General features: G+C 40.9%; 2 protein-coding genes across 2 annotated transcripts in view; one reads left to right on the top strand and one right to left on the bottom strand.

Annotated features, from left to right (window-relative positions):
* Positions 1-343, bottom strand: part of Dcun1d4 (defective in cullin neddylation 1 domain containing 4) — a 79,296-nt gene extending 78,953 nt beyond the window's left edge. Inside the window, exon 1 of the mRNA XM_010640232.3 lies at positions 137-343. Coding sequence (XP_010638534.1) covers positions 137-161 — 25 coding nt within the window. The 5' untranslated portion in view covers positions 162-343. The remainder of the gene's footprint in view (positions 1-136) is intronic.
* An 11,102-nt stretch (positions 344-11,445) lies between these two features.
* LOC104873546 (small ubiquitin-related modifier 1-like) lies at positions 11,446-15,600 on the top strand. Its single transcript, XM_010640290.3, has 4 exons — positions 11,446-11,524; positions 11,697-11,757; positions 14,321-14,744; positions 15,587-15,600. The coding sequence occupies exons 3-4, from the start codon at positions 14,441-14,443 to the stop codon at positions 15,598-15,600; spliced, it is 318 nt and encodes a 105-aa protein (XP_010638592.1). The 5' UTR covers positions 11,446-11,524; positions 11,697-11,757; positions 14,321-14,440.
* The last annotated feature ends 12,104 nt before the right edge of the window (positions 15,601-27,704 follow it).

Raw genomic sequence — 27,704 nt, 5'->3', positions numbered from 1 at the left:
GGGAGGGGAAGGGGTGGCTCCCGGGCAGGGGCTCCCGGCGCGTTTCGGGACAGGAGACGTAGGGCGGGGACAGTGGGACTCGAGTGGAGGATGCTGGCGACCGCCCAGCCCGAGCCGCTCGCTCTCCGCTACTCACTGACAGCTGCAGCATCCGAGTGCATTTTCGGGCAGCTCACTCGCCGCCCCGGCCCCCGCGCTCGCTTCGCGGTCTCCCTACCGGCTCACTGCACCTCTGCTGGGAGCTGAAGAGCCACCGCCAGGCACCCCAGACCCGCCCATCTCGGCTTCTCTATTGGCTGGCCCTGGGTTGAGGGGCCGCCCCCTTTCGTTTCTGATTTGACAAAAGGAGTGCCTATAGTGCCGGCCCGAAGCTGGCAGCGAGGCTCCGCCCCCCAATGTGCAATGCGATTGGTTCCAGAGTCTCGTCTCCTAACGCCCCCAGCGGAGGCCACGCTCTGAAGTAGCAGATTGGACTAGGCTGCTGTCAGTCATCCCCGGGGGGCCAAAAGCGCGTGTAGGGGCGAGGCTAGGGAACTGGTCCACCTTGACCCTGAAGCCCCGCCCCGTGGTGGGCGGGATTGGTGGAGCTGGAGACCAACCGAGAAAGATGGGTTGGTGCCTGAAACAAAGCACGCGAAGTGTTACCCCGGGAGCGAGGAGTGGACGCGCACTTGGGGCAGCTGGGATCCGCTGGCTCGGGGCTGGGAAGTCTACTCATCCGTGGCGCCCGGCGCGACGCCTTCCAACCTCGCCCCGCTCGTCCCACACGTCTCTCTGCAGGAACCCAGGCTGCTCCCAACTTGGACGGGGACATCTCTCGGCGGTTACCTCCCCTGGAAACTGGAAGAAAATTTGCCCCCTCTTCATTTCTGCCCCGTCCTCCGGTGGTAAACACATTGTTTCCCCCACAGTCTACCTTCTCCCACTTTCGAAGTGCACTTCGAGTCCCCCTTTGTCCCAGATGGCCGTGGAGCGGGCTTCGAAGGCTCTGAGCTTTGTCTGACCGACGCAGCTGCGCGCCCCCGGCAGCCTGAGGTCCGTCCAGGCTTCCCTGGCACGTCGGTAAATCCAGGGGCAGAACACCGCCCACGAAAGGCAAATAGCAGGTCTGAAAAGGCTAGGCCCCTGTCTCGAAGAGGAGGTCCAGAACGCGAAACTCGCTGTTGTTTGGAAGTGAGGCATTGAGATGAGTTATTCTGCACCTTAAACTTCCTAAATCAAAACTTTGCACCATTTTAGTCATTTCTACCCCGTGTTTTGAATGCCTCGCACCAACTCATCACACACCACTTTATGACAATATTTTGAGATATTCACAGAGAACGTCCTGACACCCACCCCAAACATACATATGCATCACTTTCCAAGGCCCTACCTCAGCGCCAAGAATGGATGGCATCAACACAATATGTAACAAAAAGATCAAGTCATTCTGATTTTAGATTTATCCAGCCAAGACTTCGGAGTTTGAGGGTTCTGAAATTTAGGTTTCAAATCAGGACATGATTTTTACTCCAAAATCAAGATATTTGGAAACACGGGCCCAGACAAACCACCTCTTGCGACCCACAGCACTCTCCTTGAAATAGGTTCTATCACTCTTAATCCCTAATTTCTCTTTAATAAATTACATTCTTAAAATTTTATCAGTCATACCTTCATCGGTCAAATACTTATGAATCACTTCATCTAATCACAGAGCTTACAGAATTGTATATAAACTTTCTAGAGGAACTTTAATAAAACATCCCTATTGGTCCCCTTTAACCTGTCAGAACCTTAACTAGGCCCTGCAGGACTGAATGCGTAGGCATCTCTGTACTGAGACAGGAGAGTCATCCAAAGAGAGTTTGGCAGTTCTAATAAAATCTTTTTATCTAGTAAGTCTTTATTATCCAATAAGAAAGCCTTACTCTGAGGAGGTAGGCTGTTCCTGCATTTTTTAGGCCATTAGTGTTTTTAGCTTAATCTGCACCTACAGAATAAAAAATGACATATTTTTATACAATTTTTAAATCTTTCATATGTGTGATATTTATAAGTGTTTTTAGGCTTTTTTATACTACTGACCATAGTGCTAAAAGGACTGAGACATATTATTTTGTACAGAAAAAGGCTTCTTTTTATTTCTAAATTAAGCCCATAATTTGATTTAGCTAGCTACTATTTATTTGCAGCAAACTTTATAATTGTATACTTATTCTAGTATAGAAAGGGCTTACAATTGCTTTTTTCTCAGAACTCCCTTAGCAATCTTTGTTATTTCTCAAAGCATTTAATTGAGTTTATTATCTCAAGTAAAACATGAAGTATTTCACCTAGACCTTTGTAATAGGAGAGCAACCAGTTTAGGATTGAGAGGTAAACCTCAGCCTACTGAGACTCACTGTCCCACATGTTTAATAAATAATAAAACAAGTCTAATAAAATTACTACAAAATGCTCTGCAAATATTACTCGGTCATTTTAAGTATACACAAAGTCATACACCTTTGAGGTCAGGTGATATTTATCTTTTCATTTCCTTGGCACTTAGTACAGTGCTTTCAAAAAACAGATATTCGTTAATTGTTCCTAAAAGTGAACTGAATGTTGACTAATGTGAAATGTTATATCTGGAAAAAATGTTGGATATTATCAAATCCAACTCCCACATTTTAAGATATGAAACAAGGCTCAAAAGAAGTAAAACACCTAATCTGAGTCACATGGCTAGTTAATAACAAAGCAGTACTTAAAAACTCAAGCTTCCCAATTCATAGCTCAGGTCTGTTTTCTAATATTGCACAGTTTACAATATCAAAGCTTCAAATTCTAGAGATAAATAATCTACCCCCTTTTTCTATTTGAAAGCTAGTATATCAATCAAGTGTACATTCTAGGCCTCATATTTGGAATATTGCCTTTTTTATAAAATTAGGAATTTTTTTCAAAATACAGTATAATAACTTCAACTTTTTTCCCCTTTGGTAATGTTCCCAAATAATATGATTTTCTGTGCAAATGGTTACTGAGATAATAATGTATACTTCTGTGCATTTATAAGGTCAGATCCTGGGAGAGAGAGTTTAATAATTGAGCATCTTGAAACTGTGATAGGTAGACATTTGGGGTTCCAGCTATGCCCTTTCATTTCAATTGGTTACCACTTTTAACATAATATCAAAGCAAATTACTTTGTGTTAACTGATACCTGATTTCATTAGAAATTTTTTCTATTTTATTAGTTGTACAACATTAATTTTAATTAGATATATTTTCAAATACCCTAAGCATAGACTAGAATTTGGTACAGATAAGTCCAATAAAAGAAACAGAGCTCTATAGTCAATTTTTAAACTCTCTCTCCCCAATTCCACAAATACCATGATATAGCACATGTGCTGTTTCTGGGGTACAAAATGAGGAACACCTTAGCTTTCAAAATTGAAATAAAGTTGGACTTGCTGAGACAAATACATCAATATGCCCTATTAAGATTTGAAGAGAGTAAGTAAGAATACATGCAAAGAGGAATAATGCAGCCTTCAATTACAGTGTGTGTGTGTGTGTGTGTGTGTGTGTGTGTGTGTGTAAGATCTCTAGTTATAAAGTTATGCTAATTCCAGATCATTTCCAGGATATAGAAATGAAAACAAAAATGTATCTACAGAGGAATATAACTGACAGTTTGCTGTTCCAAATGATGACAACTTTTTTAAAATGCTTCCTATATGATAAATAGGCCATAATAGTGATTTCCTTGCAAACTATATAACAACCCAATGGATTATTAATGTTATGCACAATTTAAAGATAAGTCAACTGAGGCTTGGAAAGCATCAGTAACTTGCCACACAGCTAATAAAAGTGTCCCTAAGTAGCCAAACTTCCTGTACATAGTGTTCCCATGCAGGACTTCGGTTCCTTCTCTTTTTAATCAGGTAAATATATGCCTACATACTTCCGAGATGTATTGATAAGGATACAATAATATGGATGTGACTGTGCTTTGAAAATATGGTGAACCCAGGCCCTGACACTGTGGTTAACAGCTAAGGTGATTTTGTACTTAACTAACTACATATTATGGAAAGCTTGAGTCAGAAAGTTTAGTTCCAGGTTAATAATTTGTTTTATTCTTAATTCATCAGCAACTGTCTATGGTATATTCTTAGTGATATTATTTATCCAGGGTATGAAATGAGGCTCTACTGAGTGTAATAATTTCTCTACTTTGATATGTTCTCTGTGATAAGAAAGCTTCTTCTGTCTTACTGGAATGAACCTTTTAACCAATGAGGCCTATGTTTTCGGGAACCATCTTTTAAGTTTTAATAACAAAGACTATCACATAACATATATTGCTTTTCACAGACACACTGAACAGTCTTACAAATATCCATTTGACAGCTGTTACAAGTATAATAAAAATGTTGGTTTCACTTTTCAATACCTCCATATAGACAGGTTCCAATTATCGGGTTAATGGAAATAGACAAAGGTAGACATTTTCCCCATTGTTCCAAGAGGACATCCTTGCCTCACACTGACAGCGACTGATAAGCTAAATGGATGGCATTGTTTGCTCTCTACCATCCTTTACTATACTTGTTCTTTCCTTTTCCTTTGCCTATCTTACTTACCCTAGCAGTCAGATAACTGAATTTTAAACACAACCAAGTGACCTTTTTCTAGAATTGGTACAGGGAACTTTAAAGAAATACTATGTTCCCACAATGTTGGTTTACAATGCACAATAAGGAGACTCCTCTCTTTTTTTTTTCCATCAGCCTCCTTTGGGGTTATAATATATCTCCCCAAATAAAAATTGTTATAGATGGAATTAACAGGAGCCTTCTGGAACCAACTCTTTGTTGGACACATCTTAGCCTGAGAAGCATTTCTGCCATCTTTTCATAGTGAAAATGATAGGCTCTGCCTCAGAGGGATGTTGTAAACATTAAATGAATGAATCCAAGTAAATCACTTAGAAGTACCTGGCATATGTCCAGTTAATGGCCCATAAACAATGCTATTATCATCGATGTCACTGTGACGCTTAAATAAATCACATTCCCAAATAAACATAACATATACATTCCCTTCCCTACCACATCCAGCTTGTTATCCCTTTTTTTTTTTTTTTCCTCTAAGCTGGTTCCTGACTCTACAGTTGCTGTGTTTCACTGCTTGGCTTCCTTCTTCATTGGATTCTCTAGTTTACAGTGAACAATGAGTTAGGGTGCAGAAGCACCCTTCTCCAGGAAATGCAACCAATGTGAAAGTAGGCTCATTTGAAGCTAAAATGTGAGACTTTGCACAGTGAAGAAAAAACTGCACCCAATATTAATGCCAGGTGGTTCAAACTGTTTAAAAACTAGCTTCAATACAGACAGTACTGGGAGTTCAGACAATATAGGAAATTCCAATGAATATAGAAAGATGGTGTCCTTTTAAAAAGGTAAACAGACTGCAGTCAATTATGGGAGATTCTACATGAATACACATATACTGTGTTTCCATAATGAATAATTTCTATTCTTTGTACTCTGAGTTACTATTACCCTTTTCAGAGAGCCAGGCACTAGCGAAAGCATTTGTAATCTATGATGCCAAAGGTAAGGGCAAATGTCTTTAAGTACTGCCTTTGAATCTGTCTGGATTAAGATTCAAACTCTGCCACTGACAACCACTGGAGGAGGCATTAAACTTGTCTGGGCCTCGGTTCCTTTATCTTTTAAAATAGGAATTATATCCTCAAGGGATGAATAAGAGCTAAACGGGATAAAATATGTAAGACCATTTATAAGAGTACAAGAGAGCGGGAATGAATGCATGAGCTCCAAGGATGTGACAGCTGCACATTTCCTTGTGAGCCTAATGCAAGCCTGTGAGGTACAGTTGGCTAATTTTCCTGCTTAAGGACAATTTCAAGGAAAAATGAATCTGTTCTTTTAAATTTTCTAGATAATTCTGCTTTCTCTCTTTATAAAGCAACCATTTAGGGATACTAAGCTAAGAATTTTCTAATTATCCTTAGATTTTACATCAGTGCCTCAATTTTAATTTCATTCAGCAGTGAATTTATTTTTTACTTCTCCTGGCTATAAAAGAAATTTCATTTAGTTTAAAAACTCTTTCTAACTTCCAGGATGTCTCGACATACAACTAACGAGATGGCACTAATAAGCCTTTTTCATAATCTTTATCTCAGGCATAGCTATAGGATGTTTAAACTGACTCTTTTCCTTGTTACTCAGGGCTTTTTACTTTATGGAAATTATACCTGACTAGGGAATTAACAGTATTTGAATAAAAATTTATTCATTCACTACCACATGTTCTTCTCTGAACTGGGTATTTTCACCTTACTGCACATTGAGCTAATCAAATCCTAATGATGCTGCATTTAATTCAATCTCAGAAGGTATAATTTTCCAATTGAATCTAAACAATGCATGACCTTTATGCTGACTTCCATAAATATAGCATTACTTCAATTACTCCACCTAGCAGGAGATAGAAAGAATAACCATTTTACTTGGACAATAGCTTCTGTGTGCTGCCAGATTCTTGGTCTCTCCTCCCCTTCTCTAGCCTGCATCCATAAATACAATGTCTTTTTAAAATCCCTCTCAGGGCAGTTCAGGAGACCCTATCCATCTCCAGACATCGTGGCTGCACATCAGCCAAACATCTCATTAACACAAAGTGAAGCATTCTGGGAGGGTGGATGGAGAAGGCAGACAGCGATAAGAAAAAGGAGAGAGAAGAGAAAGACAGGAGCTGTGGAAAACACATGCTCACTTCCTTGGTGAAGATAACATGCTGTGGAAGTAAGAACTTCCTGTTTTAGAAAGAAAAAGCATGTGAGATATAAAACATCTGTGACTAAGTAGATTCCAGTCCCTACAACCTGGTTCCAGCTGCCTCAGACACTTCATACCTCCCTGAGCTCATCCCTGAACCAATGGATGTTACCATGGGAGCCAAGTCGATGAAGAAAAAAGCAGTAAGTCTAAGCATTTAAGAAAAATAAATGGTTCCAGGGGCCGGGGATTTAGCTGCTGCCTGCCTTGCAAGTGCAAGGACCTGAGTTTGATCCCTGCTACCAAAAAGAAAAATAAATGGTTCCAAAATTGAAAAAAAAATCTAGAGACATATATGCACATATGTAGACATGCACACACACACACACACTCACACACATGTCACTAGTTTACTAATTGAAAAATATTTTCTTCCAATTAACCTGAACACTTAACCTTTTACTTTGTTACCCTGAGTTAGCCAAGACATTAAAGCAAATGCCTTTAACACTGTGGGGTCACAGACCATTCAAGAATGATTGGACATGACAGTTCTCCACAAAAGGCCTGAAACACATCCATGTTCATCCCAGCATGACCTACATTAAGAATTTATAGATTAGACATTCATTTGAGTTAACAAGTATTTCCTTTTTCAAATCCAGGGGCTTTAGGCAATAGTCAGGGGCTCTCGGTAATTTTGTTAGTGGGAGATTAGTCCCACTCTGTTAGCTTTCCTCCTGAGTCTAGCTGACATCTGAGACTGTGCACAAATAATGGGGATTTTGTTGAGGAGCTGGAGGGTGAAGTGAGCAGATCCAGGCTGTTGAGCAGAGGTGGAGGGAAGACCCAGCTTGGGTCAGGACAGTGCGCAGGTACTGGACATGGAACGAGAGAGGAGACATGTTCTTGGGAAAGAAGATTCCAAGAATAAACTTCATTTCTTCTTAAATTTTCTCACTTAGTCCCAGTCAAAACTGCCTTTACTGCAGCGACCCTGCCCCCATCCCAGGCCCTGAGTGCCCCCATCCATAGTCTCCCTCTTCCCCTTTCTCTTATAGTAGTTTCCTCCCCTCGTTCCTGACCCCAGGCCCTGATCAGCATCTTTTGTTTTTTATTCATTGTTTATTGGCACATTTTAGGTATACGTTATGATCACATTTGTTATTGGGAATTTGTTCCTGTACATGATATATCTTGGTTTTTATTTTTTCCCATTTCCCTTCCCACCCTTCAACTCCTCCACCCCTCCCTGTTTACATAAGGTTTGTTTCCATTTCTGATCAGCATCTTGAGCCCCAGAAATGGCAGCTCTTCTTACACTCTAGGTCTCCCAGTTGTCCCTCCCCACCCCACATCCCCTGCTCACAGTCTTATCAGTCATCCTGCAAGTCCGGCTGTGAGTCCACTACTGCTTGTATTTTATTTTTCATCTTTCCATCTCACAAGCACTTTTTCTGGCTTTGAAACTCTCTCACCACAACCTTAGCCTGTTCAAAACCTCCAGTCGCATTTTATAACTTCAGTTTTGTGAAGCATTTTGAGTCCACAGATAATAGATTAGGGATAGCTATATCACCAATCACTTAAGTACTGCTCACTTTGGACCCAGTATTGTTCTGAGTACTCATGTTAATTTATGTAATCCTCCCAGCAATCCCAAGAAGTCCATACTTTTATAAAGCCCATTTTACAAGTGAGGAGATCAAAACAAAGAAGTGTAACTTAGCTTGCTTGAAATCACACAGTAGTTCATATGGAATTAGGAGACTTAAACCCAAGCAGGCTGGCTTCAAATCTGTGTTTTCAATCACTGTGTTATATTTTTTTCTTTGTATAACACTTTACACCCATTCCCCTCCCCAACACAAACTTCAAGTCCTTTGCATTCTGAAATGTGTCTATTTTTCTAGCCCCAGGGGCAGTCACACCTGGCATACTCCCTCAAGCCAGGGCAAATCTACCAGTTTGCCATTTGCCCATGATTGGTGATAATACGAATCACTGTGTCCCCTATTCCCGAGCATGGGCCTTTCGTCTCTTCTTCTTGTCTCAGTGAAGAGAAAAGTAAAATTCTTCTGCAAGATTAATTAGTCCACCACCCTTAATCTCAGTCTCAGACAGTCTCTGGACATGAACAAATTGCAGACAAACTTTCTGCCAAAGTATATCACTCATGGTCTGGAGTCCAACAGGGAATACAGTCCTGGAAATATTTCTACCAACATGCTGGTCTTTTGAACTTTTACCAGAATCTCCTATCAAGTACAATTTAAAGCATTCCAGGTTGCTTCTTCAGCCAGCATCTCCAAGCCTTTCCACACTCTTCCCACAAGCCAGTTCCAAAGGCTCAGAAACTACATGGTTAAGTCAATCAATGATGCTTCCAGTATCTAAAAATCTGTCTCAGTTGCTTTTTTCATTGCAGGCCCAACCCATCCTGAACTGGAACTTCCAAAACCACTGTGAGCCAAACTAAAACTTTTCTCTTAATTATCTCAAGTATTTTGTTTATAGTAACAGGAAGCTGACTGTACCCAACACCTAAAGTTAAAGGAGGAAAGGGGTTTTTGGGGGGCTCACAGATTGTCGTGGTTTCAGTACATATAGGCAGCTGGCTCCAAGGTGGGATGGCATGGCAGAGGGGCATCGCAGAGAAGAAATAATCCAAGGCAAAGGAGAGAGAGAGAAAAAAAGGGAGGCAGAAAGCAAAGCAGCGAAGTAACAGAGCAGCTTCTTTCTGTCCCTGTGCATTCCATCTAGGCTACCTGCCTTTGGGGTGGTGCTACCCATACCCAAGGTGGGGCACCCTTAATCCCAGCATCATACATGCTAATCCAGCCACCTTCGGAACTCCCCAGCTATGGCAGCAGGACTTTGGAGGGACATCTAGATATAAGCCGTCACATGTGTTAAATAGATTAGAGGATCTAAAAACCAAGCCAGATGTTGCGGTATGTGAGAGTGGTACCCAGAGTAGCAGAGTCAACCCTACTAGTATAAGCCCAAGACCTCATCTGTGCAGGGCCAAAAGAAAAGCAGCCATGAATTTGGTGAGTGACAAGAAATACTGAGCATGTTGACCCTCAATACTTCATCACTTCATCCAACCATGGTGGAAAAATGACTACTCGTAAAGTGTTGGTCAAGTCTTGATTCGTGAAATGTTTCTTGTTTCTAGTATCTTCTGGAAAATGTGCTAAATCATCAAAGATAGAGCTCTTGCCCTGAAAGTGAGTAGACCACAAAGAGTAGAAGTTTCCATGGAAGGGAAATCACATGGAAGACGGGGCTTGGCTGAGATAATGAAAGCCTGGATGAGGGAGGAAGGACAGCAAGATAAGCTTTGTTATATGAACCAGACTCTCTTGGTTGTAAGTGACAGAAACCTAGGTTGAATTGGAAAAGCAAGGGATCAGCCAAGCCTCAGGAGCAACTGGAACAAGAGATTTAAAAGCCACTGAGACAAGGCCATTGCATGGTGCTTCTTGCATCTGGAAAGCTCTTTTTTCCACCCGGGTTTATCTACTATCCATTATCCCTGTGACTTGAGTCACCTCCACAGGGATCCTCCCCTTCCCACTACTCATCTTCTTGACTGGGTCAAACCAAGAGTCTTGGCTATTCAAGACTTCAGGGCAAATTAGGAAAAGATGACCTGTTTGGAAGGATAATGTCAGTATACAAAGAACAGGGTATCCCTTGCTCTGGGCGAAAACAGCCTCACATCAGGGCATGGTGAGAAGAGTCTAAGAAGGATTTCAGCCCACTTGCATCTCTTACTTTGTGATCCTTTATGCAGTGCACAAATTGTTCAGTTGAACAGAGCAGCTGAGCCTCTGTTATCCTTTATTATACACTCTCTGAAAAACTGTATACCTTTTTTTCTCATTGCTTTTTAAATGGCAGCTTTATTTTACTTACATAATTTAAAGAAGGTCTGCCCTGCAAGCTCATGATCTTCACAAGGAAAGAAACTGGGACTGTGTTGGTTCAATGTGTTATTCCTAGAGCCAAGTGCAGTATTAGGCACATCAAAGAACCATGACAAACAATGGCTGCATCATGAATAAATGAATGAATGAGGAAGCAAATGAGTGGTTCTGTGTTTTGTTTTCGTTTTTTTGTACCAGGGATTGAATTCGGGACCTTGTGCTTGCGAGGCAGGCAGCAGAACCACTGAGCTAAATTCCCAGCCTTCAAATGAGTGGTTCTGTTATATATTTCTTTAGGGTTGGTTTTTCTGCAAGATGGGAGCCATAGTTGCTGGCAGATATGAGCCCACAAACAGAGGTTGCTTCTTTTTAACTCTAGTTTTTAAAAATCCTCTGCAAGAATGCTAATTGGCCTAGCTGAGACCACCTCTGCACTGGGAGTGGGGCTCTCTGGTTGGCAACTCCTACCACAGCATTGTTTGATAAATGGGGCATGGAGCAGTCCCCCAATTGAGGAAGAGGTCCTTCCCAGTGAAAGGTGAAGGACTAACTGCAAGCAACTCCTGGCGTTCTCTAGAGTACCGTCAACAGGCTATGAGCTGGTTACTTCTATGTCTTCGTTTCTTTACCTGTGGAATGAAGGGCTATGCTGAGCTCACCTCGGAGACGGTCCAGCCCAACATTCCATTTCCTTTTATTGTCGTTATGATTCTGCTGTCAAGTTCCATTCTAATGCTATAGGCAAGGAGCACAAAAACATGACTGTGGGCACCTTCGGTCTAGGAAGGCTTAATGGAGGTGAGCCTGGGTTGTATGGGGAGAGAGGCAGGAAGGGGAACGTGGAGGGCGGGGAGATATGGCTTGGAGAAGTGGGTTGGGAGATGGTTGATATTGAGCCCTTTGTTAGGAGTCTTTTTTTTCCCCTAATGTATAAGTCTTTGTAAGTCATTTCTATTTTCCTCTGAATTAGCTTATCCAGGAACAACAAGCAAGTCATCCACAGGGATCTGAGGGGATGAGATATTTGACAGGTAAGTTGTGATCCCAGTAAATTAGTCAAAATAGGTCCTGAATATAGACATCTCTAGGGCATGTGAATCAAGGCTAGATCACCTTGAGGTTTGTAGTCTGTGCTGGGGATGTGATTTGTTCTGCAGTAAGAGATCAGGGGAAGATACGGTCAGCTTCTTGTTACTATAAGCAAAATACCTGAGATAATTAAGAGCGAAGTTTTAGTTCGGCTCACAGTGGTTTTGGAAGTTCCAGTTCATGATGGGTTGGGCCGGTTGCCATGAGACTGTGCACATCATTGTAGGAGCACCTGGTGGGAGCAAAACCATTCACATCATGACACATGGAGTCAAGGGGAGAAAGGAAGAGACCAGAGTCCCACTGTCCACTTCAAGGACATGCCTTCCATGACCTAAACACCACCAACAGGCCCCATCTCCTGAAAGTTCTGTCACCTCCCAGTAGCACCCCTTGGAGACCATGGCTTTTAACACACATTCCAGATCCAGACTATAGCAAGGGAACATGGGCACACAGGGAAGGAAGAAGTATGTTCATTGGCCATGCTAAGAAGGCTCTTACACGTGCAGTTGGCCCTAAACCCTTCCCGGGGTTACTAAGGTACAGCAGTCTTGGCACTTGTCTGTGCCCTTTCCAATTCTTCAGGCTCCACCCTGTGGCTTTCCTCAAGAATGTTGTTCAAGCTCTTCTTCTTCTTCTTTAGCCTATTCATACATTTAGGGAACAGTGAGGTTTGCCTTGACTTGCTAAAATGGCCTAAAGAATGAGAACAGTCTTTTCAAGACAGCCTGGCACTAGGGACTACAGCAAGGAGCTCAGGGTACTTAGAACAAGGATCTGGGAAAGGGAGAAGGCTCCCAATGGGGCCATGGGAAGATGAGAGCAAGTGGTGCAGTTCTGACTTGTGCAAGGAAGCAATCCTTTAAATCACACTGTTGTAAAGGGTTAATTTCTAAGGAAAAGAGACTTCAGCTTATATTCTGCCTCAGCACACTGAGAGCCAGTGGCTTCATTTAAAATGAGGCACTTCACCCAGGGATCTAGCTCACCACAGCCATGTCTCCCTTCGGACAGCGTTGTGATTATCTATCCAGACCTCATCAGCCATGATAAGACGTTCTCCGACATTTACAAGATCTGGGAGATCACGGACAGACTGTGCCTGGAGGTGGAGGGCAAGATGGTCAGTAGAGCAGAGGATAACACTGATGACTCGCCCATTGGTGGAAATGCCTCCACAAAGGCACTGAAAGCACAGTAGTCACTGGTGTTGATACTGTCGTGAACCATCACTTACAGGAAACCAGCTTCACAAAAGAAGCCTACAAGAAGTACATCAAAGATTATGTGAAATCAATCAAAGGCAAACTAGAAGAACAAAAGCAAGTGTATGAGCCCTGGCTCCCACACTGAAAGAGGGGCCCCTGCAGCTAGCTTTGGGCTGTGTAAGAACAGATGCTCCTGTTTAGGAGTTACATCTTCACAGTGTGGTGCAAGGTACAAGGGGGTTAGAGACAATCACTTGCCTGAAGCAAAGTAGAGCCCCAGTGGCCAAGCAGAGAATTCAGGAGTACAGGGTCCAGCTTGGCAGAAAGTGTCTAGGGATGGTGGCAGCAATGGTGGTGTCCTAATGCAGGACTGTGGCAGGATCTCTATTCTGTCCTAAAGTGCTTGGGTCCTGCTTGAGCTGGGATTTTTAACCTTCTGCATTCTATGAGCTCTCCCACTGATTCCTCACCAAGACTCACTTTTGCTGCCTGTAACTCGGAATCCTGCCAAGTTCAGCAGAGAGTTCAAATTCAGGATCAACTGAATGCAGGAACTAGAATTCAGCAGACCTCTATCTTGTTTCTACCTTCATCCATTTTGACTTTTTTTTTTTTTTGGTTGCGGTGGTTTGGTTTTGTTTTGTTTTTAATTTGTCTGTTGTTTCATATGCTTTGGTGAGGATACATTATCCTTCAGTTTGGTTTTATTCCTTAAAGTGTGTGATCCCAGAACAGAACTCTGATCAGCAGGATTTAAATCATGTGCTTTTACCTGAGACTAGCAGGATGGGTGCGGATGGGATAGAAACTGGCCAAGTCTGAAATCATATGCTCTCATCTAAGGCCAGGGATATTAAATACTATCATTGGGAACCCCAAAAGAACAGCATAAAGTTAGTAAGAAAGGGGCAGTTTTCTAAGAAAACGTGAGAGCTTTTCCAGAAGAATATAGAGAAGAAATGGTAGGCAGGAAAATTGCTGGGTCATTGGAAACTCTATATTTAAAGTTTTGCAAAATTACCTACCTTTTTCCAAAGCAGCTTTGCCATTTTACATTCCACAAGTAATGTATGATTTCCAAATTTCCAACCCTTATTATTAGCACACTTTTAGATTATAGCCATCCAAATAGATGTGACATGGTATCTCACTATGGCTTGGAATTGTTATCCTAATAACTAAGATGTGCTGTATCTTTTCATGTGCTTAATAGATATTTGTATATCTTCTCTGTTGAAATGTTTGTTCAGATCTTTTGCCAGTTTTTAAATTGTTCTGTCTTTCTATTAATGAGGTATAACATGTCTTTACAAGAATTAAAGATGTAAGATGGGATTGTAAACACCGGAGTGAGCGAGGTCTTGCTACCCTGAGGCTGCTGCAGTGCGGAGACCTGGGGGAAGCCGCCATCACCATGTCTGATCAGGAGGCAAAAGCTTCAACGGAGGACTTGGGGCATAAGAAGGAAGGCGAATACATTAAGCTCAAAGTCATTGGACAGGATAGCAGTGAGATTCACTTCAAAGTGAAAATGACAACACATCTCAAAAAACTTAAAGAATCATACTGTCAAAGACAGGGAGTTCCAATGAATTCACTCAGGTTTCTCTTTGAAGGTCAGAGAATTGCTGATAATCATACTCCAAAAGAACTGGTAATGGAGGCAGAAGATGTGATTGAAGTTTATCAGGAACAAATGGGGTCATTCAATGGTTTAGGTATTCTTTTTTTTTTTTTTTCTTTTCCCTCAATCCTTTTTTATTTAAAAAAAATAGTTCTTTTGTAATGTGGTGTTCAAAATGGAAATGAAACTGGCACCCCATTTCTTTAAAACATCTGGTAATTTGAATACTAGTGCTCATTATTCATCATTGTTTTCATTGTGCTGATCTTTGGTGATCAAACCTCAGCCTCCTTCATACTGTCCTCTCCTTTTTAAAAATTATGTGAGTGCACAGAGAGGCCGAATTTTTCAGGACTGTGCATTTTCCTGTTTGTGGTAATAAGATCGACCAATGTGATTGCTCATATGACTTTCCAATTGGCCCTGAAGTTCAAGCTTGTGATTGCTTCACTCCTGGACTATGACTTGCAGTGGGAGATGGAAGTTTTTCAGAGAACCAAACTGTGGAAAATGACCTTTCCTTAACTTGAAGCTTAAATCTGAGGGTCTGGACCAAAAGAAGAGGAAGATCAGCTTTGGAGTCAAGATGACAGACATGTGAGAGTAGTGACTAATTCCAAGGATGGCTTCATTGAAGAGAAAGCAGTTTAAGATTTAAAAAAAAAATCTTGTCAGAAGATCCCAGAAAAGTTCTAATTTTCATTAGCAATTAATAAAGTTACACATGCAGACGTGTATACAGCAGAAAACTGCTCCTTTGGATTTTGTTTGTACTTCTTGGCCTGGGATATGGGTTTTAAATGGACATTGTGTATACCAGCTTCATTAAAATAAACAATATTTGTAAAAACTTTAAAAAAAAAAAGAATTAAACTATGTGGTGCATGACCTTAGGAGTCTGTATTTCTCTCAAGCTTCACTACCATATGATTTCAGGTGAAGACATTTGAGACATTAGCTGTGCTCTTACTTTTCCTTTAATAATTAATTTACTAATTCATTCCATCAAACATTCATTGAGTGCCTACACAGGCATTGTGCTAGATACTACAACAAAAAAAGAAATGGAAACCTCTAGTTTGCAAGAACAGACAAAATACATCAAATCATAATATGCAAAATAAGCTACCTAAACTTAAATTATTTTAAAAGCAGTTTGTTTAAACCTGTATACTCTAAGACTATAGTAACAGTACTTCTACATAGACTTCTGTGTTCCAAAGACCAGGGACAATACCAGCAAGTTGCCAGATTTACAAATTCTGTCAATCCCTGCCTAACAGTACCCTGTGTCTACCTCCAGTGCTCCAGTAGTGTAAGTGCCCTTCCCTAACTCCTCCCCTGAAGGCCCTACTGAGACTCTTAAGGTCAAGTGTTTTCTTGCTCAGCAAGATTTCAGTAAATGCAGTTTGTATAGTCAATAGGATGTCTGTGAACTTCAACTGCAGGCACGAATATAAAATATTATTTTCTTCCATGATAATTTGTTTATCTCACTTATTATTACTTTGTATTCTGCTATATATGATGCTATCCTAGAATCTAAATTTATTGTTTTTGTGGCATTTTCCTCTTGAGGCACACTGATCAAGACACATTCCTTGGCTACTTGCTGTATACTTTGAGAAGAGAATATAGGAGAAGTTATTTTAAGAGTTAAGGTACTGAAGCAATAACTCCCAACCCCATAATCTTTTTTTTTTCAGATTTAATTGAGTTTATTGGTACATTTTAGGGATATAGTACAGTTACATTCATTGTTGGGATCTTGCCTCTACATGTCAGTAAATGCAGTTTGTATAGTCAATAGGATGTCTGTGAACTTCAACTGCAGGCACGAATATAAAATATTATTTTCTTCCATGATAATTTGTTTATCTCACTTATTATTACTTTGTATTCTGCTATATATGATGCTATCCTAGAATCTAAATTTATTGTTTTTGTGGCATTTTCCTCTTGAGGCACACTGATCAAGACACATTCCTTGGCTACTTGCTGTATACTTTGAGAAGAGAATATAGGAGAAGTTATTTTAAGAGTTAAGGTACTGAAGCAATAACTCCCAACCCCATAATCTTTTTTTTTTCAGATTTAATTGAGTTTATTGGTACATTTTAGGGATATAGTACAGTTACATTCATTGTTGGGATCTTGTACCTCTACATGACAAGTCTTGGTTCTCATTTTTTCCCCTTGTCCCTGCCCGCCCTTCACCCCCTCATCCCCTCCCCATCTACAACCACTTTATTTCCATCTTTTCATTATCTCACATTTTTTTCTTTTCCCTTTTTACCCTTCCCCTACCCGTCCCAACTTCCCTACACCTTTAGCTCCTTTCTTCCCATTTCTCAATGTCAGTAATCTTATTAAGATCTTCTGTATTATTGCAGATTATTCACACCAGAGAAACTATTCACCAACCCCATAATCTTAAGCAATTTGAAAAATCTCTCTTTGGATCCTGTGACAACAAAAACTGTGATTTTAAAATGTCTTCAAGGTGTCTCTTAACATGGATTTAGTCTCCTTCATCCTGCTCAGTATTTGAAGGTTTTGTTCAATAAGAAGCTGCCTGTCTTTTTTCAGCCATAAAATTGATTCTATTGTGTTTTCCCTTCCATTTTCCTCATTATTTGCTTTTTTTTTTTGTTTTGGTACTGGGGAATCGAACTCAGGCTCTTGTGCTTGTGAGGCAGGTAGCGGAACCACTGAGCCAAATCCCTGGCCCCTCATTATTTACTTTTACATGAATGCATAAACTTCTAGACCTATCCATCATGTCTCAGCTTTTGCCCTTCATTGGTTTTAGGTTTTTCCATTGAGTTCTGTGCAAACCAATTGGTTTGAACTTCCAGATCCATGGCACAATCTCTAGCTGTGTGGTGTGTAGGAACTCAAGTTTGAGAGTTTTTTTCCCCTGTTTTTATGAATATAATATCTTCTCAAATTTCCCTGAATCAGGTTCTGCTATGGGGAATTGTTAGGCACTGAATGTTTATACCTTCCCAATTCGTATGTTGAAACTCTAGCCCTGATGTGATTGCATTACAAGGCAGGGTCTTTGATAGATCACCCCCCCATGGATGGAATTAGCACCCTTATAACTTGGCTCACAGTATCAGTGGGTTCAGTGGATGTTTGGCTGACTCCAGGGCAGGAACACCATGGCAGAAGGGTGCGGTGGAGCAAAGCTGCTTACCTCATAGTGGGCAGAAGCAGATCAGGGGAACAGCACCAGAGAGGAAAGGACTGGGAACCAAACATAGTACAGAAAATCACTCCTCCATGAGGCACCCAGAAGCACCTACAAGTATACCCTATGCATCGCCTAGGCAGCTCTCAAGCCTATCAAGTTGACAGCCAGCCTGACTGTCACTGATTCCCTTCCCTACCCATGGCTTAAGAGGAAGTCTGATGCCATGTTTGCACCAGCCCACCATTTTTCCCTCAACATAAGCCATCTTCCCATACCCTTAGTGGGTTGGTCCGTGTACTGTTTCTCCTTAGGCTGCAGCATACGTCTGAATAAAGCCTCCTACAGGTGTCATAGTTTTTCCTGTTTGTGATTTCTGTTTTGAGTAAAGCGTGCTCAGCTAGTACTCAAATAGCTCTTAACACTGAAGGTGGCTGCTACCAAAATTGCCCAACAGCTGGTGCTGCTAACGCTGAGTGAGGTTAGCAGCCAATGCTGGAAAGCGATGGAGTTGCTTGGAGCTTCCCTCTCTGGTCTCCAACAGACATCTCAAAGGCTGCCAGTAGCTGCTGGCTCTATCTTCCAGGAGAGTATTTGAAGGCTGCTAACAGTAATAGTTGATAGCCACTGGCATCCAAAACTCAGGACTGCTAACCCTAAGAAGAGCCATAGTTTCCTTATTTATCATTTCTATCCAAATTGAACAAAAGAACCATCAGCCAACTGCTTTGGTGTGTCCAGGAGCTAGGGTAAAGCATATACAGCCTAAGTCAGAACTATAAATGCCTGTTCTATCACTATAACCAGTAATGTGGCTTTACTAGATGTTCCTCACAACAATGTGACATTGAACTGCTACAACCGGTGGCATTACACATTACTACTATTTCTTGCAGCTTGGAATTTTAGTGGAAAATTACATGCAACTCTTGGAAAGGGAAAAATATATTTTAAACAACCCTGTTCATTGCTCTTTCCATCTGCCTTTATTGCCAAGGCTTCATAATGTGTAGGTTATGGTAAGAGACTTTTTGGCTTCTATTCATATAACACACTGATGTGTTTGGGGGCTAAATGCTGGAGAACTTAAACTGCTGATGCTGTAGGCTCTTCAGCTAGCCAGACAAGGAAGAATGGAGCACCTGTTTTGTGCTTCAGGTTCCCACCTGCTTTGGGTGAGCCTGAGCTCACTCAACTCTCAGACCAGCCTGTGAACTAGAGGCATCTCTCATCATTCTCATTCTGCAAAGTGGTTAAGTAACTCACTTGTGCTCACCTAGGAAGTAAAAGAGGCTAAATGATCTCCCTATCCCAGGGTTAACTAGCAAAATGAGGAAAAGGGGGAGAGGAGCATCTGTGCTTCCTGAACTAGCAAGTTTCCACTACAGCATCATCTTCAGACATTTTTGTTTGAGCATTTTAAAATTCAAATTTTCTAAGCATGTCTCTTGTGTGTGTGCTTACAGTGTACATTAGGAGTTTGTTCTTCAAACTTTAGTGAGTATCAAAATCACATAGAGAGCTTGTTAAAGGACAATCAGTAACCCCAAATATACAGCTTCCGATGTGAAATAGGTTTGAGAGGGGACCGGTGAATTTGCATTTCTAACAGGTCCCCAGTTGATGTTAACTCTGCCTATAAGAGATCTCCTTTGAATAGCATTACTATAAACCTAACCCAAAAATAGAAATTCAAAATACAGTGGAAAAACAATAATAATTCTAATGATTTTTCCCTGCGTCTCAGAAGGCTGTCTGGTGAAGACACAGAAATAAGAGACCATTTTGGAAGCCATTGCACTAATCTGAGGCACACTGGATTTCCTGGCCAGGGAAGCAACCCAAACCTCCAGCACTGCCAATAAAGGAGCTAAGAGAGGGAAACATCAGATGGGCACCGCTCACATACCCAATGATAGCCCCCTGTAGAGCTCAGGCGCTCTATGCTCATTTTCAGTTAACTCCACTCCTATAATCTTTCTCTGCCTTCATTTTTTTCCCTTTATGATAACAGCTACCATCGCTTTTAAGTAATGAAATCTAGCTCTCCTGTTGTTCCTTTTACGGAAATTCTAGCCACTGCAACTACACGGTCTACTTGATATCCACAAAGTAAAAACGTTCCAAGGGAATGATGCTTTGATTGAACTTTAATTTTGTTGTAACTTTGAAGTCCTGGCTCTGTGTAAGTGATGTGCCATTCAGCCTCACAGTCAGAAGACACAGGAGGGCGTTTTCTCCTAGCTCACACATGTAGAATTTCAAGGTATTCTTCAGTGCATTTGCCATTTGGTGAAAAATGAGGCAGCTTTCCATGTAGTAAATAAAACAAATCCCAGCACTGTGAAAGAGAAAGACAAGGTATTTGCAAAGACTTGGAGCACAAATTTAAATCTAAAGGATCCTCTGGCAGTAGGCTCCCCTGTCAAAAAGCAAAGTAAAGGGCTAACATTCACCATTGCTTTAGTGGGGGGAAAAAGAAGTTTCTTTTGATATTTTGAGATAAAGGAAGGTGAAAACATAGCTTATTACTAAAGACAAAATGCCTCTGCCGGAGATAACTCCAGGATTTCCTACAACCAACCAAATTCAAGCAGTAGAGAAGATGTCATGCTTTGGGAAGTACTTTTTAAAAGGTCATTTGTAACATACAGGAAAATCACGGTGAAACATGTTCTTGCTTTTGTTGGACAAAGTCTCAATTTAAAAAGCAGATTCCACAGGACTGATTGGTATAGATCAATAGAATGATTCATACGTATTTTTTTCACCCAAGGTCATTTATTCCCTCACTAGTTTCCCAGCCTCATTAATCTCAAATAAATGGTGTTTTTTCCATATATGAGCCCTTTCCTGCCCAGAACTCAAGATAACATGAAACCTGCAATGCACATTAGAAGAATCTGGCAATGTCACCTTTATCCTGATACCCAATTCTTATGGAAATGAGTTCTCACCCTGCCTTGCTTGCCCTTCTTCTCACTCCCACCTCAGAAAGGGCTATAATTAAGAGAGAAGCACTAGGTACATGTGACACCAGAAACACAGACACGTAAGGGCCCATTTTACCTGTGAGGTAAAGAATTCTCTGGCCTTGGAGTCAGTGGTCCTAGGGTGGCATCCCACCTTCCCCACCTACTACATGCCCCATCTGTGCAAGTTATTGGATTAGTCTCATCTTAGTGTTCTCACCTGCAGATACAACCTCCTGAAATTTATCTATGACAGATTAAAGATGGCCACACGTTTTCTAACACCTCTCCCCTTAAGATGTGGGTTCCTGGTCCCCTCTGCGTGAGTTTAGCAATGACTTCAGTGAATAGAGTATAGCAGAAGTGACAATGTTTCAATGTTTGAGATTAAGTCCTATTATTCTGGAGGCATCCAATTTTAATACCCTGAAATGCTTACTTTGGGTGCCCTTGAGCCACCACATAAAAGCTTGACTCCATAAAGAAAGCTAAGGGTCTCAGGTGAGACCAGCCTGTTAAGCAGCTTCATCAAAGCACAGTCATTAAAGGATAGTCATCAAAGGACATAATGCTAAGGAGTGGCATTAGCCTGACCCTCCAGCCCAGCCCATGTCCAGCCCAGCCACCACCCAAATTCTAGGGCATGACCCAGTCAATGACACCAAGCAGAAGGACTGATTGCCTCACTGAGATCTGCCAAACTTCCTAGCCCACAAAATCATAGACAGAGTTCACTATTCAACCATAGATGACCAGAATATTAGCTTAGGAGATGATTGTGAGGATAAAAAAATTGTACGTGAAAAAGGGCTTATAGGCAATAAAGGAGCATAATTATCAATATTATCTAAGAGAGTAAACGTAGTCTCTGTGCAGTGGCGTTTACAGTTATTAATTTTTGGAAAATCTCTTACTATCTAGTGATGTAAATGCAACTGTCATCAGGTGACAGTAGTGAAGATGACAAATACATTCAGCTTCTTGTTTACTTCAGTGAGATTTAGAGCTTTGTAAATAAAGAAGACCAAGGCAAGGTCTGAGAAGAAGATATACCATGTAACTAAGTTATTTACTTGGCTATTGAATTTGGAACAACAACTCCATTTCTTTTCTATGCCTATGTTCACCTTAGTGTATTTTGAAGAAACAAAGTCCATCAACAAGAATATTCAGAGATTACGGTATCCCAATTAATTATCTGAAAATTTCATGCTCTTTGCTTAAAAATCTTTCCAAAATGCCTTACTAGTTTTGTGCCTTAAATAATGACTTCATGATATATCCAAACACTCAGCCAGACTGTAATCCAAAAGTTAATTTATAAATCAAGTGTTTGAAATGTAAAAGCCATTTTCACATTGAGATAATGCTATAAATTCGATGATTCCAAGACACAAAGCCAGTGGAATCATATGTGTCCTGTCATATTGCATAATATTCATTTTAAGGTTTAGAAAAAAACCTCACCACCAATATCATACAGGCAAGACCCATATTCAACCATATCAAATCCCTTTCAGTCAGATCTAGGGAGCCTTCAGGATGTCAAAGCCCAGTAGAATGGCAGCTTTAAGATGACAGAGGCTCCATCTGCATTGTTCCTTGAGCTTGTCCAGAGCTCAGCAGCAGGAATCACTCAACAAATGATAGTTGTCAATCCCCGAAGCACAGTGGCAGTGACTAAGACGCGCTTCAGGTCTCAGAGACCAGCTTCCCTGCCCCTTGCTAGCAGAAATGGTGAGAAGGTAAACATCTCCAACCCTTGATTTCTTCAACAATTGAATGGAATCACAGTGTATGCCACATGGAGCGCTCATGAAAATTCGATGGAACATTGATGCAAAGTGCCTGACACCCAGCAAGTTCTCAAAACACAGAGCAGGCATTATTACTGTCATCGAACCCAGACCTGTCCCATGTGTGGCACCCAGAGCATCCACAGCCTCACTCAACAGCTCCAGGAAGTAACCCACAGAGGGAAGGACAAGGAAAAAGTATTACAACTTCTATGTCTTTTGAGACCAAAATATTGGAGAAAAAATAAGCTTTATTTACATTTAATACATGGATTTATAGTAGTGCTTGTATTTGTTATAAGTAAACAGACATAGCAAGAATGCTTCGCTAAATTAGAGCTACATGCATCAAAACGTTGAAGACCACTGATTTAATCATTCAAATCAGTCACTGGGACTGAAGCAAGGGCAGAGATAGACCTTGACTTCAAAAAGGGAACCCCACAGTGGGTGAAGGGAGTATGTCCTCAGCCACATAAAGGATCTCTAGTCTCTATGCTTCTAGCTTCCAGCAGAGGCAAAGCCCAGGCTCCTTAAGAAGGGAATAAAATTGAACAGTGAAGGAGAGGGTGAGAGAGAGGGATGAACTCTGACAGCCAACGAGAGCCAACCAGCCAGGCTAACTCAGTGACCAAGGTAGCTAGCAAGCAAGCTTGGGCTCCTGTGGTCAGGGGATCTTGCAAGATGGGGGCACAGATTTTTCAAACAGTTGCTGACCCTACAATTCATAAGGTAAAAGGAAGAAATAAGGTCAAGGAGGTGGCTGAGAAAAGAGTCTTTTGGAGAGGGAGAAATGGGCTTGTGCTAATGACTGGTGGGTGGGGAAGACAAAAGGAGAAGCAGAGATGCAGGTGGAAGGTTAGCTTCCATGCCAGTAGGATGGTGAGTCCAGGTGGGGCGTCTGTGAACAGGAGTCAGGCATGCATGAGCCAGACAGATGACTAAAGCTCTTCTCAAAATCTGAAGACTTTAGATACCTCCCAAAGCACAATTTAGAATGTCAGCCTTTATTGTGTACAAGCTTCGACTGTTTATCTGATCCTCAAGATTACCCTGGAAATCTCCCCAGTTTTATAAAATATAATATCATGTGAAATATAAAAATGTAATAACACGTAATATCAAATGTAATATCATGGGATGTTCAAAAAGGAAGCCATGAAAATTGTATGCTTCGCTCTAACTCTCCTATTAATGTAGCAATGACCATACACGTTGCCCTGTGCCTACCAATTCAGTTTGCTCATCCACAAAACGATGGCTCTGAATTGTGGGATCTGTGTGTTCTCTTCCAGCCCTGTGATTATGAATTCCAAGATTCTGATATGGGCATATTCTCTAATGATTTTTCTCATCCACTCAGAATTGAGTGCAGTGGAAAATTATAGTTTATTGGGAGTGCCTGATTATCTGTGTTGTTATCAATCAATGTTTGATTAAGTGGCTCCCATTCCAAGAACCCTTCTTTAGTATCTTTACTCTGAAATTACCAGTGCACGTTGCTGCTCATATCATGAAGGGAGATCATTAACTCTTCTAGAGCTCCTCAATACATATTATGGGAGTTAAATGAGAGAGAGAGAAAGAGAAGGAGGGAGGGAGAGAGTGGCAGGAGGGGAGGAGAGGAGAGGAGGAGGAGGAAAGAGAAAGAGAAAGAGAGATTGCACTGATATTAGCTTCTAGGAGGCTATAGCTAAATCAAGTGCTTCCCAAGTCCATGGGAATAAGAGTAGCTACAGTACTCCCCGCTCCCCCTGCCCTTTACCTGCAGTGGCTACATTCCAAGCTCCCCTATGGAAGCCAGGACAGTACCATATCCAAACATGTGTATTGCTTTTTTCTATTCCTGCATACCTATTGCAAAGTTTAATTTAAAAATTAGGCACAGAAAGATATTAACAATAATAATTAATGATAAAATAGATCAATTATAACAATGTACTTATAAAAACTGATCTTTTTCAATTTATTACACTTCCACTTCTTCATTTAAAGAAAGTGCTTTATGGCTTCTCTTTGACATGTTCAAATTGCCAGCGTCCCTACACTTGTGCTCTGAGGCCATTATTAAAAAAATAGTAAAGCATTACTTGAAAACATGCTTTGTGATACTGTGACAGTTGTTCTGAGAACCTCAGTGTTGGATGAGTATCACATACAGCATGGATACTCTGGACAAAGGGACGATTAATGTCCTAGGCAGGATGAAGAGGGATGCTGTGATTTTACCCTGCTACTCAGATAATGTGTGATTTGAAAGTTATAAATTGTCTATTTTTGGAATTTTCCCATTTAATATCTTCAGACCACTGTTGACCTCAAGTAATTGAAATCATGGAAAACAAAATCATAGATAAAGGAGGACCACTGTATGGGCCCAAATGATACAATAAGTTAAATTCAGCACGCCCCAATATAGCAGGTTAGCACTTTTCCTTTTTGCTTACTTTGTCATTGTCCTCAGAATCTATATCAGCATCTAAAAATATATACTAGGGTTTTAAAACGAATGAGAAAAGGGAGGCAGGAGGACATCTCTTGAATGGCCAGACTTCACTAAGAAGACAATTTGTTGAAGAGCCTGGTCTCCAGAACGGAGGGGATACTGACTGTCAGAGTATGTCCGACGAGAAGGTGGAGGAGACATCTGGATGTCCCTATTTCTGGCCACAGGCTTCTGTCTCCTCTAACCTACAGACTACTCCTATCCCAGGCAGGCGCCCTAGATTACCGGATCTGTCTCTAAGGACACCCTTGAAAACGAATGCACATTTGTGGACATAAAAAGTTGATCTCATCAAAAAGGGAAGTGAAACTGTGGTCAGCAGAGATGAGAAAAGAGAGAGAGGAGAGAAGACAAGAAAGCTGACAAGTGGCACCAAAACGAAACTCTGGTTGTCCACGGGAGAGTAGGGTAGCAACAAATATTCGGCGGAAATCATCTATGGTATATTTCCTAATGACTAGAAGAGCACGAAATTCCAAGCACATCAAAATGATTAGCATTTGAACAGAAGGAAGTGCTGATGACCTGCCTTGATCATCACATATTATATACCTGTATCAAATTATTATAATGTATTCCCAAAAGATATACATATATTATGTCTCAATAAAAACACGGACAACATAGAAGTTAAAAAGTAACCCAACACCTGGGCATGGTCGTGCTTGCCTGTAATTCCAGAACTTGGGAGGCTGAGGCAGGGAGATGGCTGTGAGTTTAAGGCCAGCCTGAACTACATGGCAAGACTCTGTCTCAAAAAATAAACAAATGAAAAAATAACACAACAAATGTAACTGGGATTTAAAAAAAGAAACATTGGATTTTCATCTTATATTTAAAAGGAGTCTGGAAAAAATCCAAATGCAACATCCTACTAGCCAGCTAAATTTTAAAAAGAAAAAAATGGAAAACTTCCAAAAATATTAGAGAATGTTTATAAAGATATTAGAAGGTTTCTGTTATGGCCCCCAAAAATGTTTATATAGTGTCTTACTCAGCTAAGAAGTAGAATAAACATGAAAAATCTGCATACTTATTTTCTCTAAAAATTAATTCAGAATTAAAGACGAATTAGGTCTCAGAATTCATAATCACCCTGGACCCAATCTTATAATATTGGCTCTGGTGTTACAGTTAAGAAGGACCCCAGATTTCCATAGAAACAATTTAACTTTTAATCTATAAATTTTTCTCAGAAACCCTAAGAATGATGGCTAACTACATGGTGCATTTTGTGGGGCTCACTGATTACAGCAGTTTACTAATTACCCAGTTTTCAAACTCCGCCACCTTACCATGGTCTGCAAAGCAGTCCCCATCAGCTCTCGGGGTGACAGCCACACACCCCACGGTCGACCACAGGCTTTGGCCTCCTTCCCCAAGGCTGTCCACTGGGCCTGCTGAGAACTGCTGGCAACCATAGAAACTGTGGTCAGCCACACTCTCGCTCCACCCAACACATGAGGGCTTTGATTTTACCTCCGAATTTGGCAACCACAAGCATCTATGAGGCCAGGATGATTACAGGCACTGGAATAACGAGCGTCAAGTTAAAGGGGGGATTGTGTAAGGCTATTTAACACAAGTTAAAGGTGTATACTTTGAATTGCACAAAGCACATTACTGTATAGAGGTGTCAAGATGTTATTAAATGGGTTTGTTTTTCTATATAACAATGATCGTATCTTTGTAGATATTAAACATTTGAATTTGCATTTAAATTTGATTCTATGTCTCTCCACCTCTGGATCTGAGTTTCTTTTTCTTTCTTTTGGTACCAGGGATCGAACTCAGGACCTTTGCACTTGCGAGGCAGGAGCAGTGTCACTGAGCTAAATCCTTGGCCCCTGGATCTGAACTTCTGACCCATTTCCTAGTTCATGAATTCAACCTTTTGTCTATTCTGATGTTAAATAATTTCATGAAAGTATTAATTTGACATGTATTTTTCAGAGTTCTAGAATTTTTCTCACGTTTTTTCAAATCTGCCATGTCAATTTTTATATTTTTAGTTTCTTGCCAAAATGTTCTAGTTTGGCTTTCATGTCCTCGAACACAGTAAACATAATCACTGTATAGCCTAGATCTGATAGATCCCATATTGAAGTTTGTTTCCTTTGCCCTTGTTTCTCCTCATCAGAGTTTATGGTGTCTTAACTCTCTGTTCAGTTGCCTTTGATAGCATACTGGATATCGTGTATGAAAAAAACAATTGTACAAATAATTTGAGACCTGCTATCTCCTTCCTAAGCTAAGAAAATTCTTTCTAATATTGCTAATTGTATTCTTACTTTACGTAGGTTTCATTTTGGTTTTTTGGTTGTTTCTGCCATGTGTCTTGGGCCATAAGCCAACCAAAATCATCTTTTAATCGTAGTTTGGGGCTTGAACATCTTATGAGCCACCCAGATCAGGGGCTCTTCAGCTGTACTGTGCTGACATGTCACCAAACGATTCCTTAAAATGCAAAATTTAAATTAGCCAGCCCATGCTGCCGGCACATGGGCCACATTTCAAAGAGCAAGGATTTGGATGACATGAAAAAGAACCTGCTGGTTCTTTCTATTTTGTTTGGCTCTGTGTT

This window comes from Fukomys damarensis, unplaced genomic scaffold (genome assembly GCF_012274545.1).
Source record: "Fukomys damarensis isolate Sample0158 unplaced genomic scaffold, DMR_v1.0_HiC HiC_scaffold_35, whole genome shotgun sequence".
NCBI lineage: Eukaryota > Metazoa > Chordata > Mammalia > Rodentia > Bathyergidae > Fukomys > Fukomys damarensis.
The sequence above is the reverse complement of the archived record's forward strand: the minus strand, read 5'-3'. Positions and strand labels throughout refer to the sequence as shown.

Coding starts and splice junctions, on each gene's coding strand:
- LOC104873546 (XM_010640290.3), top strand. CDS start 14,441: ATGTCTGATCAGGAGGCAAAAGCTTCAACGGAGGACTTGGGGCATAAG.